This window comes from Procambarus clarkii, chromosome 14 (genome assembly GCF_040958095.1).
Source record: "Procambarus clarkii isolate CNS0578487 chromosome 14, FALCON_Pclarkii_2.0, whole genome shotgun sequence".
In the NCBI taxonomy this organism is placed as follows: Eukaryota; Metazoa; Arthropoda; class Malacostraca; order Decapoda; family Cambaridae; genus Procambarus; species Procambarus clarkii.
Window position 1 is genome coordinate 11206008 of NC_091163.1, and position 12784 is coordinate 11218791.

General features: G+C 49.8%; 1 protein-coding gene across 1 annotated transcript in view; it reads left to right on the forward strand.

Annotated features, from left to right (window-relative positions):
- Positions 1-6966: 6966 nt before the first annotated feature.
- Positions 6967-12784, forward strand: part of LOC123771453 (acylphosphatase-2) — a 43125-nt gene continuing 37307 nt past the window's right edge. Inside the window, exon 1 of the mRNA XM_045763986.2 lies at positions 6967-7223. Coding sequence (XP_045619942.2) covers positions 7172-7223 — 52 coding nt within the window. The 5' untranslated portion in view covers positions 6967-7171. The remainder of the gene's footprint in view (positions 7224-12784) is intronic.

Below are 12784 nucleotides of genomic sequence, written 5' to 3' on the forward strand. Positions count from 1 at the left end.
CAGTGTGTGGGGGATGATTACTCGATTGATTGATGAAGATTAAGCCAGCCAAGAGGTGGCACGGGCATGAATAGTTCAAGGTGCCACATCAAAAGACTGGAAAGGAAATTACAAGTACATGGAATATATGTAAAGTACTAGAATGGTTAAAACCAAGAAAGCAAATGGCCGTCCTAAATATAAATTAATCTTTTTTTTTATCTGACTGGAGAAATGTGTTGAGTAGGGTACTGCAAGGTACCATCTTGGGGTCAACCCTTTTTGTAATATAAATCAATGATATAAATCAGAATATTATAAAACACATCATCATCATATTTCAGGATGACTTTAAGATTTATGAGAAAATCAGTTGGAGCCATGAGGAGGATTCGAACCTACACCACATCTTCACCAACGACTTAAACCATTGGACCACGATAAGGCGTGTGCTTGGGAATACGTAATGTATATGTACAGGCTCGAATCCTCCTCATGGCTCGAACTGGTTTTTTAATTGACACATCACGATAATCGGATTTCTTTGTAAACTAAGAATTATGGTAAAGCTGGAAGTGGATATTTTATTGAGGCCTAACAAAGAGTTCCAAATGTACTCCACAAATGGTCGGAAAACTGGCAAATAGTTTCTAATGTCGAAAAATGCAAGATCTTGCATGTGGGCCCTACATGCACATCACAACAATCACATCAACATGAGGCAGACTGACGAAGAAATGTAGCTAGGGATCAGAATCTATGTCATTGCGAGATGCACAACAAGTGGGAGCTGCAATAACAAACCCAAGAAAGAGTAAACAAACAGTTTGACTTCAAAGAAAGGAAAGTGATTATTCAAGTGTACAAACCCCTGGTGCGCCCAGAGTTGAACTACTGTATCCAAGCATAGAGACGAGGACCTTCAGAAAGACATGTCTGCCTTGGAGAAAGTTCAACACCTACCGACCAACAACAGTAATGGGTGTATGCCATTTGAAGTGTTTCATCTTCTCCAGTGGCCCCCTCCCATTCCTATATTATTTTTTATGAATATATACAAAAGTTTTTACATTTTTGTACAGCCACTAGCACGCATAGTGTTTCGCGCAGGTCCTTAATCTTAATTTTCTCCGAATTACGACCTGCCAAGTCGTTTAAGAACCAGGTTCTTCTCAACTCTTCTGAAGGAAGCATATGGGTGTCAGGTTCCTCATAGGTTCATGTTCTCACCAACTCTGCAAGATTCCGTTGATCCCTGCAACCTCAAAGTTAGTCACGGCGCAACCTTTTTGTACTAACAAAGCAAGAGGAAGCCGACCTGAACTGGCCAATCTAGATGATGGCTTTTTCCGGTTCATGTGGCCAGTGTGTGAACGCAGAACCCTCCCCATCCCGCCCGTCTCCTGCCTAACCTCCCGCCCCGCATCCTGGTGTTCCAGGCACTCCACCCCTGGTGGTGTCCACCCCTGGTGGTGTTGTCCACCCCTGGTGGTGTTGTCCACCCCTGGTGGTGTTGTCCACCCCTGGTGGTGTTGTCCACCCCTGGTGGTGTTGTCCACCCCTGGTGGTGTTGTCCACCCCTGGTGGTGTTGTCCACCCCTGGTGGTGTTGTCCACCCCTGGTGGTGTTGTCCACCCCTGGTGGTGTTGTCCATCCCTTGTGGTGTTGTCCACCCCTGGTGGTGTTGTCCACCCCTGGTGGTGTTGTCCACCCCTGGTGGTGTTGTCCACCCCTGGTGGTGTTGTCCACCCCTGGTGGTGTTGTCCACCCCTGGTGGTGTTGTCCACCCCTGGTGGTGTTGTCCACCCCTGGTGGTGTTGTCCACCCCTGGTGGTGTTGTCCACCCCTGGTGGTGTTGTCCACCCCTGGTGGTGTTGTCCACCCCTGGTGGTGTTGTCCACCCCTGGTGGTGTTGTCCACCCCTGGTGGTGTTGTCCACCCCTGGTGGTGTTGTCCACCCCTGGTGGTGTTGTCCACCCCTGGTGGTGTTGTCCACCCCTGGTGGTGTTGTCCACCCCTGGTGGTGTCTGTATCACAACCACTAGACACTCAAATTCAAATTCAAACACTGTAGGAGCAGCAAATGTCGCCCGGAACGGGAGGACAAAAACAAGAGGTGATTAGGTTACACCCCGTCTTGGTCCTTAGTATGTCCCAGTGTGTCCCACCCTCACGCCTCCCACGGTGTGTCCCACCCTCACGCCTCCCACGGTGTGTCCCACCCTCACGCCTCCCACGGTGTGTCCCACCCTCACGCCTCCCACAGTGTGGTGTCCCACCCTCACGCCTCCCACAGTGTGTGTCCCACCCTCACGCCTCCCACACTGTGTCCCACCCTCACGCCTCCCACAGTGTGGTGTCCCACCCTCACGCCTCCCACAGTGTGTGTCCCACCCTCACGCCTCCCACAGTGTGTGTCCCACCCTCACGCCTCCCACACTGTGTCCCACCCTCACGCCTCCCACAGTGTGTGTCCCACCCTCACGCCTCCCACACTGTGTCCCACCCTCACGCCTCCCACAGTGTGTGTCCCATCCTCACGCCTCCCACAGTGTGTGTCCCACCCTCACGCCTTTAACAGTGTGTGTCCCACCCTCACGCCTCCCACACTGTGTCCCACCCTCACGCCTCCCACAGTGTGTCCCACCCTCACGCCTCCCACAGTGTGTGTCCCACCCTCACGCCTCCCACAGTGTGTGTCCCACCCTCACGCCTCCCACAGTGTGTGTTTACTAGTTGTGTTTTTACGGGGGTTGAGCTTTGCTCTTTCGGCCCGCCTCTCAACTGTCAATCAACTGTTTACTAACTACTTTTTTTTTTTTTCTCCACACCACACACACACACCCCAGGAAGCAGCCCGTGACAGCTGACTAACTCCCAGGTACCTATTTACTGCTAGGTAACAGGGGCATTCAGGGTGAAAGAAACTTTGCCCATTTGTTTCTGCCTCGTGCGGGAATCGAACCCGCGCCACAGAATTACGAATCCTGCGCGCTATCCACCAGGCTACGAGGCCCCCGAGGCCTACGAGGTGTGTCCCACCCTCACGCCTCCCACAGTGTGTGTCCCACCCTCACGCCTCCCACGGTGTGTGTCCCACTCTCACGCCTCCCACGGTGTGGTGTCCATCATGTCTTGTGCAGCCTTTCCTTTGAGCTCAGTTTCCCTTGGTATATCCATTAGGAATTTTCTTATCTCCTCGTAGTTTCTCTTTCGGAACGGCAGTGTTTAATTTCAGATCCCTTCCGTGAGTAAGTTATTCCCACTTCTACCAGATGCTCAAACATCAGTACACCGTCATCACTCATTCCACTCCGATTTTGACGTTGAATTCCCTTGTCTGAATTCTTCAAAGTGAATACCGGGCAAGTCTACCTGATTCGTGACTGCCTCCTGTGGGTCCCCTGACTTGCTGGCTTAAACAATTTATTGTTGCCATGCCCAATAGTTTACCTCTCCATGTTTCTGTACTGTGTGTTTCTTTGTTCTCCCAGTCTATCCTTCCATGGTTGAAATCCCCCCATGAAAAGATGGGATCAATTTCCACAGGTGACAGAAGCTGTCCTTTCAATTATAGTAGTAAATGCCATGTTTTTTCTGTTATACTCTTGCCTGGGTTTTCTGGCATTTAGTGGAGGGTAATACTGTATATCACTACTGTTAGTCCTCACGCCGTCATGGTGCCTCTTGTGTAGTCTCTGAACCCCTCGCACTCAAGGATAAGTATCTCCTCGAAACTCCAGCCCGTTCTCATCAATAGAGGGAGTTCTCCCCCTCCTCTTCCTTCTCGCTCTTTCCTCATTACAGTGTAGCCCTGGGGAAACACTGAATTTATGATACCTGACAGTTTTGTTTCAGTGAGTGCTATTAAATCCGGGTTGTCCTCTTGTGGAGTGGATGGTGTGTGGGGAGGGTACATATAGATAGTTGGGAGTAAATGATGAGGTAGGCAGGGACACGCTGACAACCATCCCACATGCCCCCATCCCACGCCCCCATCCCACGCCCCCCATCCCACGCCCCCATCCCACGCCCCCCATCCCACGCCCCCATCTCACGCCCCCATCCCACGCCCCCCATCCCACGCCCCCATCTCACGCCCCCCATCTCACGCCCCCATCTCACGCCCCCCATCTCACGCCACCGTCACATCCCCATTCCCCCCCCCCTCCCATCGAGGGCGCACATATATACAGGAGAGATGTGTCACCCTTGGAACATGCCCAATATAATAATATTCAAGAAAGCGGGATTTCCAGCGCTCATTCTGACTCTCCGTGTCTCATATACACCCAAAAAGGAGGCCCTGAACGAGGACCGGGCCGCGGGGAGGCTAAGCCCCGAAATCATCTCAAGATAGCCTCAAGATAAGATAACCCTGACTCTCCGTGACTCACTCCGACCCCTGACTGTGCGCGAGTCAACCAAACCAACCTCGTCTGTCTGACTCACTCACACTATCGGTGAGGCACACCTGCACCAGGGGCCAAACCTGCACCAGGGGCCACACCTGCACCAGGGGCCACACCTGCACCAGGGGCCACACCTGCACCAGGGGCCACACCTGCACCAGGGGCCACACCTGCATCAGGGGGCCTCACCTGCATCAGGGGCACACCTGCACCAGGTGCCACACCTGCACCAGGGGCCACACCTGCACCAGGGGCCAGACCTGCATCAGGGGCCACACCTGCACCAGGGGCCACACCTGCACCTGCAGGGACTAGTGTTGCCTGGAGACTGTCAGAGGTGGACGGAACCGTGACTTTGGTGTAGTCAACTTTGGTGTTGTCAACATTGGTGTAGTCAACTTGTCAAACACTTGGGAAGTATTTGACAGAGTTGTATATGAAGTACGTGAAGAAACAGAGAGAGAAGAGTAGCTGTGTAAACTGTAGAACAGACTAGTCCCCAGCACCAAGATGCAGAGAGGATTTGCAGATCAGATTTGCCGGAGCTCAACACCCTGTCAAGACGCCAGTTGCCGCCACCCTAAATAAACAACTTCTTGGTTATCCAATTTCTGTTTATTTTTCCCACTCCGCTGGTGTTTATTTGGCTGTCGCACTTGTAAACGGGTGTTTAGCCTACTGTGAATAATCAGAGTGAGGGTGAGGTTAGGCCGGCTCCCCCACACCCCTTCCTGACGTGAGCCCCTGGAGGTGATGAGAGCTGACACCTCCTCCTGACCTGACCCGGGACTCGGGACCATGATGGTGTGAACGGACTGCACTAGGGGTCAGCCTACAGTGACCATGACAACAGCGTTACATTCTAGATGCACGTATAGCGTTTCCGGCAGGTCCTGAATCCTAATTTTTCCCGGAATACGACCCGCCAAATGGTTTAAAAACTATGTACTCATTCACTGCTGGGTGAAAAGAGGCTGCAGGTAATGATTGGCACCCAGTCAATCCTCCCCAATCAGGATACGAACAAATCGCCGGCGAAGCGAGGGGCTAGTGTTACCACTGCGCCACACGGACTGCTCTCAGCTAAAAGGATTACAAGAGCTATCATTACAAATTTGATCTATTAAATTTCCTGCTTTACTTTCTTCAACGTCCGAATGTCTCACGTCCTGCGGCAAATAGTTGGACTTCGACATCAATAGTTGGACATCACGGTAATCTTGATGTTGTCATTTTGGCTGTTATGGAGAAGACAAGTTGACCAGGCGGGCAGGGTTCACTTTTTTTTATTTTTTTTATTAACACATTTAGGTACATGTGCATTTGTGCAGCTACCCTAGACTATATGAAGGGGAATACAGTGTCAAAAAGCTATCTACGTGTAGCTAAAAAAAAACATCACACAGGATGGTTAGTCATACAGAGGCATGTAATAATTAAGTAGTCTTCACTGGCAGACTCTGGGTGCATTATGTTCACAGACGTGACTCAGGCAGAAAACTCTAATGGGAGAAAACTCCCAGTAAAGAAACTCTAATGATTATTGAAGGGTATATTTTCTACAACGTTTCGTTCCATCTTCAGGTAAGGAATAAATGTACAAAATGCCAATTTATATTAAATACACATGTAAACAAGGTGAAGTTTTCTGGAGGGTAAGGTGAAGTAATCAGACGTAGGTGAAGTAATGGGGAAATAATGGGGGTGGATGACAATCAAACACTGGGTAAGGCGGTGGGTTGGAAGAATTCGGTCTAGAGATGTCGTTATCCGGTGCTATATTGAGGTCTGGGTCTCAGCGTAGGCAAGGTGAGGTCTAAGTCTAAGTGTAGGCAAGATGAGGTTTGGGTCTCAGCGTAGGTAACGTGAGGTCTGGGTCTCAGCGTAGGCAAGGTGAGGTCTGGGTCTGAGTGTAGGCAAGGTATCGAAGTCGTTACTCTGTATATTTAGAGTAAGTCTTTTTTCTTTTATGAGTACAGCTTTCAGTATTTGCAGTCTTCTCTGGTCAGTGGAGGATGGCAGGAGCGTTGTATTATTTACTAGCATGTTCCTAGTAAGAGTTGTGTCATGTACACCTTCCATAAGGTGTCTAGGGCCACCATCTTGTACATGGCAGGTCAGACTTCTCGAAAGCTTTGTGATGGTCATACCAATATAAGCAGACCGAAGGTGACCTCCGTTATACCACACTTGCTTTTTGGAGTGTGTTGTATTGTTTATTGGGTCTGCTCTAAAGCATTAAATCAGTAGTCCCTTTTGTTATGTAGTAAATAATGAATTCCAATCTTTGGTCTGGCGCTGTCGGTTTCACTCCATTTGAAATTATATTTTTAATTATTCTTTTCAGTTTTGTATTGTGAGCTCACAGTGGATTTGTAATAGAGTTTTATGTGAGGGATTGTTTGTTCTTGCAGTTGTAGTTGTGTTATACCATACGCCAGTAATGTGGGCATAGTTAACCAAAAGAGCGTTGCGTGAGAGTGTGATGAGAGAGTGCGGTGTGAGTGTGGATCGCCAGGGAGGGAGGTAGGAGAGTGCCTGGGCAGGTGCCAGCACGGGGTGCCACACGCCCCACTTGGTCACCCGGGGTGCCTGTCGCCAGTATCACCACAACTCTCCCCACCATCTGTTCTACCAACACCCACCCGCGGCGCCCCCGAGGCTAAGTCCTCCTCCAGGTCCACCAGCGTACTCCAGGATACCAGTGAGCAGAGCCACTGTTAACAGTCGGCTGGCCACGCACCACTGAGGATAGAACCAGTGTACAAACGTTCGACACGATGGTGATGGAGGTGTCTTCAGTCGACTTTGAGGTCTTCGGCAAAGTCCAGGGTAAGTAATTACTCAAGTTCCGCCCCCTATATGACTCTCAACCATACACGTCAACCACAGCCCCCCATACGTCAACCACAGCCCCCTATACGTCAACCACAGCCCCCATACGTCAACCACAGCCCCCCATACGTCAACCACAGCCCCCATACGTCAACCACAGCCCCTCATACGTCAACCACAGCCCCCATACGTCAACCACAGCCCCCCATACGTCAACCACAGCCACCATACGTCAACCACAGCCACCATACGTCAACCACAGTCACCATACTTCAACCACAGTCACCATACTTCAACCACAGCCCCCATACGTCAACCACAGCTCCCATACGTCAACCACATCCCCCCATACGTCAACCACAGCCCCCCCCATACGTCAACCACAGCCCCCCATACGTCAACCACAGCCCCCATACGTCAACCACAGCCCCTCATACGTCAACCACAGCCCCCATACGTCAACCACAGCCCCCCATACGTCAACCACAGCCACCATACGTCAACCACAGCCACCATACGTCAACCACAGTCACCATACTTCAACCACAGTCACCATACTTCAACCACAGCCACCATACTTCAACCACAGCCACCATACATCAACCACAGCCCCTCATACTTCAACCACAGCCCCCCATACTTCAACCACAGCCACCATACGTCAACCACAGCCCCCATACTTCAATCACAGCCACCATACGTCAACCACAGCCACCATACGTCAACCACAGCCACCATACGTCAACCAAAGGCCCACATACGTCAACCTCAGCCACCATACGTCAACCACAGCCACCATACGTCAACCACAGCCACCATACGTCAACCACAGCCACCATACGTCAACCACAGCCACCATACGTCAACCACAGCCACCATACGTCAACCACAGCCACCATATTTCAACCACAGCCCCCATACGTCAACCACAGCCCCCCATACGTCAACCACAGCCACCATACGTCAACCACAGCCACCATACGTCAACCACAGCCCCCCATACTTCAACCACAGTCCCCCATACGTCAGCCACAGCCCCCATACGTCAACTACAGCCAGCATACTTCAACCACAGCCACCATACGTCAACCACAGCCACCATACGTCAACCACAGCCACCATACTTCAACCACAGACCCCATATGTCAACCACAGACCCCATACGTCAACCACAGCCACCATACGTCAACTACAGCCACCATACTTCAACCACAGCCACCATACGTCAACCACAACTTCCATACGTCAACCACAGCCACCATACGTCAACCACAGACCCCATACGTCAACCACAGCCACCATACTTCAACCACAGCCCCCCATACGTCAACCACAGCCACCATACGTCAACCACAGCCACCATACTTCAACCACAGCCATCATACTTCAATCACAGCCACCATACGTCAACCACAGCCACCATACTTCAACCACAGCCCCCATACGTCAACCACAGCCCCCCATACGTCAACCACAGCCACCATACTTCAACCACAGCCACCATACGTCAACCACAGCCACCATACGTCAACCACAGCCACCATACTTCAACCACTGCCACCATACGTCAACCAGAGCCACCATACGTCAACCACAGACCCCATACGTCAACCACAGCCACCATACGTCAACCACAGCCACCATACTTCAACCACAGCCATCATACTTCAACCACAGCCACCATACGTCAACCACAGCCACCATACGTCAACCACAGCCACCATACTTCAACCACAGCCATCATACTTCAATCACAGCCACCATACGTCAACCACAGCCACCATACATCAACCACAGCCCCCCATATGTCAACCACAGCCACCATACGTCAACCACAGCCACCATACGTCAACCACAGCCCCCATACGTCAACCACAGCCACCATACTTCAACCACAGCCACCATACCTCAACCACAGCCACCATACGTCAACCACAGCCACCATACGTCAACCACAGCCACCATACGTCAACCACAGACCCCATACGTCAACCACAGCCACCATACTTCAACCACAGCCATCATACTTCAACCACAGCCACCATACGTCAACCACGGCCACCATACTTCAACCACAGCCCCCATACGTCAACCACAGCCCCCATACGTCAACCACAGCCACCATACTTCAACCACAGCCCCCCATACGTCAACCACACCCCCCATACGTCAACCACAGCCCCCCATACGTCAACCACAGCCACCATACTTCAACCACAGCCCCCCATACGTCAACCACAGCCCCCCATACGTCAACCACAGCCCCCCCATACGTCAACCACAGCCACCATACGTCAACCGCAGCCCCCCATACGTCAACCACAGCCCCTGAACTATATGTTTAACACTTCTCTAACCCTGTCCATGGAGGACAGAAGAAAATGTATATATGCTGGTTAGCATTGTAAATGTGTGGCCACGTCTGTGGTATAGAAAATAAAAAAGGTACCTGGGAGTTAGACAGCTGTTACGGGCTACTTCGTGGGGGTGTGTGAGAGAGAGAAAAAAATATTGATTGACAGTTGAGAGGCGGGCCGAAAGAGCCAGAGCTCAACCCCCGCAAGCATAACTAGCCAGCACACTGCTAGTACACTGTCAGGCAGGCAGAGCCATGCTGGCAGAGTCACGCAGGCAGAGTCATGCTGGCAGAGCCATCTATGGAGCGTCCAGCACATCTAGATGTTACTACTTCTTGGTTTAGGCTCCGCTCCAAGGACCTTTTCAAATTTATGTGCCCCACTTGCTCGTGTATACATCTGACCGAGTGAATACTTTTCCGTCTGTTGTTGCTCTCAATGCCTATCAACCTTTCCATACTTCTTAAGGTCACCACAAGTGCTTACTGACCAAACTTACGGATCATATTGACCAGACCATAAGGGTTAGCAGACCCGGCCCGTGACCTAGTGGTAAGACACTCGCCTGGCGTTTCGCGAGCGCTTTGCCCTGGGTTCGTATCCTGGCCGGGGAGTATTTACTAGGTGCAAATCCTTAACCGCAGCCTCTGTTTACCCAGCACTAAACCCCCCCATACTGTCCATGTATTGTATTATCCAGGTACTCCAAGACAGACTATTATAGACAGTAGCGACGGTGTATAAGTTGCACTGTCTCAAAGTATCTTGATCATCTCACGGCAATGTTTCGTAAAGTTGGATACTGTAATATAATTAGATTACTACCCTTGCAGGGGAGACCTGCTGCTTGGGTAACAGCTTCTCCTCAATATCGACCTACCCTGGCCTCGGTAGTGGTGATGAAGAGAGGCAGCATCATGCGGTCCACTACAGCCGCGGTAGTGGAGGGGCCCTGTATGCACCTACTTGTATTCATCTAGTTGAGCTTCGGCTCTTTGGCCCCGGCTCTCAACCGTTGATCAGGTTCCTGAGCCTATTGGGTTCTATCATACCTAAATAGAAATTATGAATGGAGTCCTGCCATTCCACCACACCGCTGCTTAATTCCTTCCGTCTGTTAACTAACCTGACACTGAAAACATTTTGTCTAATGTCTCTGTGGCTCATTACAGCACTAAATTAAGTTTCCACTTGTGTTCCCGTGTTCGTGTTCCACCGTGCTAAATAGCTTATTCCCAGGATTGGTCTGACGTACGTGGTATACAAGCGTTTGTAAGATTCCTTACACAAGTTTCTAAAAGTAGTTCTTATGTTGGCCAACCTGGCATATGCCAAGCCAGCCCATCCTCCTATTTAGATAGTACTTATAGTACTGGCGTTTCCCCTTTCCATTGGAGAGTTTCGGCGTCGTGGAGAAGGGAGGACCTGCTGCATGGGTAACAGCTTATTCCGCGTATCAACCTACTCTGGCTTTGCGCCCTGGAGAGGCCATTCCAGACCGACAGCCAGAGCACAACTCTATAGTCAACTGAGACTCATAGATGCCTTCTATAGTAACCATGTGTACATATAATGACATAATGGACAATTAGAAAGTAGAATTTGGCACTATTGAATTTGGACAAACCGGAAAAGGTTTAAATTAAACCTAACCTAACCTAACCATCCTAGGCCTAATACATGCTCCCTGAGGCCTAATGTATTACATGTTTGTGCTATACTAGGCCTAGGAATATTTAAGTTGGGTTTTAGCTTTATTTTCCCCACTTTGTAAAGTGAATAGTACTAAATTGTACTATCTAATTGTTCATTACGTCACAATATGTACAATGGTACACATAGTTACAGAAAGTACACTCTAAAAAGGAGGATGGGTTGGCCAGGCTGTAGGTGGTGTCCAAACACAATACCGAAGCTGGTATGTGGTGGTAACCAGGTACCCGAGGCTTACAGCCAGTCGCTGCTGGTACAATGAAGCGGTATGTGGTGGTAACCAGGTACCCGAGGCTTACAGCCAGTCTCTGCTGGTACAAAGTACACATTGTCAGAGGTGCTGGGTATTTTTACCTGTGTCTGGTGGTGTTCAGGCGCCTGCGGCTCTGGCCATGTTGCTGGTGGTGGTGGTGCAGCTGGTAGTGGTTCAGGTGGTGGTGGTGGTGGTGGTGCAGGTGGTAGTGGTTCAGGTGGTGGTGGTGGAGGTGGTGGTTCAGGTGAAGGAGTTCATCTAATAGTAACTACCATTACGTCAGGTCTAGCTCTCCAGCTTCGTTGCCTTGTTATACCTCTTGTTATATAATTATACTTTCCTAACAATTAAATTCTTTATCGAATCGCGCCATAAAGTTGTGGCTGGAGGAGGCTTCCACAACCTCTTACTTCTGACCATTACGCTTCTTGACCATCAATACAGGACACGAGTGATTCCTCATAGTTCTTCAAATCATTTATTTGAAGAACTATAAGGACAGTATAAGAACTTTCAACTCCAGCTTTCTTCCAAGTCTTTTTGTCCTACTTGGCAACAGTTTAAAGAGGCTGTTCTTGTTCACCTTGTGAATTACCCTCAGTATCCTGTATGTCCTGATCATATACCCTGTTTCCTGTCTCCTAGGCTGTGCAATGTAGCTCCCTTAACTTGTTCCTTGTAGCTTGAGCCTCTTAGTTCTGGCAGTAATATTGTTGCAAATCTCCCCACATATTTTAATTTTTGTTTTGTGCTTCACAAGTGCTGATTTTAGGTCAGAGCTGCATACTGGTTGATTGATGCAGATTAATCCACCCAAGAGGTGGCATGGGCATGAATAGCCCGTAAGGGGTAGAGCCGCTTAGTACAGGTCTAATATAGGCTGTGTAGACTCCATTGAAACTTCTCATTTAGGAATTATCATCCCTAATACCGTGGATAATAATGGTTGTGGGAATACAATTCTTATATAGGGTTTTAAGTGTCATTCAAATGTTTGTCAGCTTCCCATATACTGCTGATGTTACCCTGTTTATGTGTGCCTCAGGTGTTAGTGTTGGGGGATTGTATCCACTCTCTAATTTGTTCTCTTTCTGATTCCTGTAGTTACCTTCTCCTAAAGGTGCAGATCTTTTACGGTCTTCTTTCTCAACTTCTCGTATGCATTACCATATAAAATCTAAGATGGTTCAGTGGTCATCAGCTTGCCTTGCAAATCTATGTTTCATGTGTTCGAT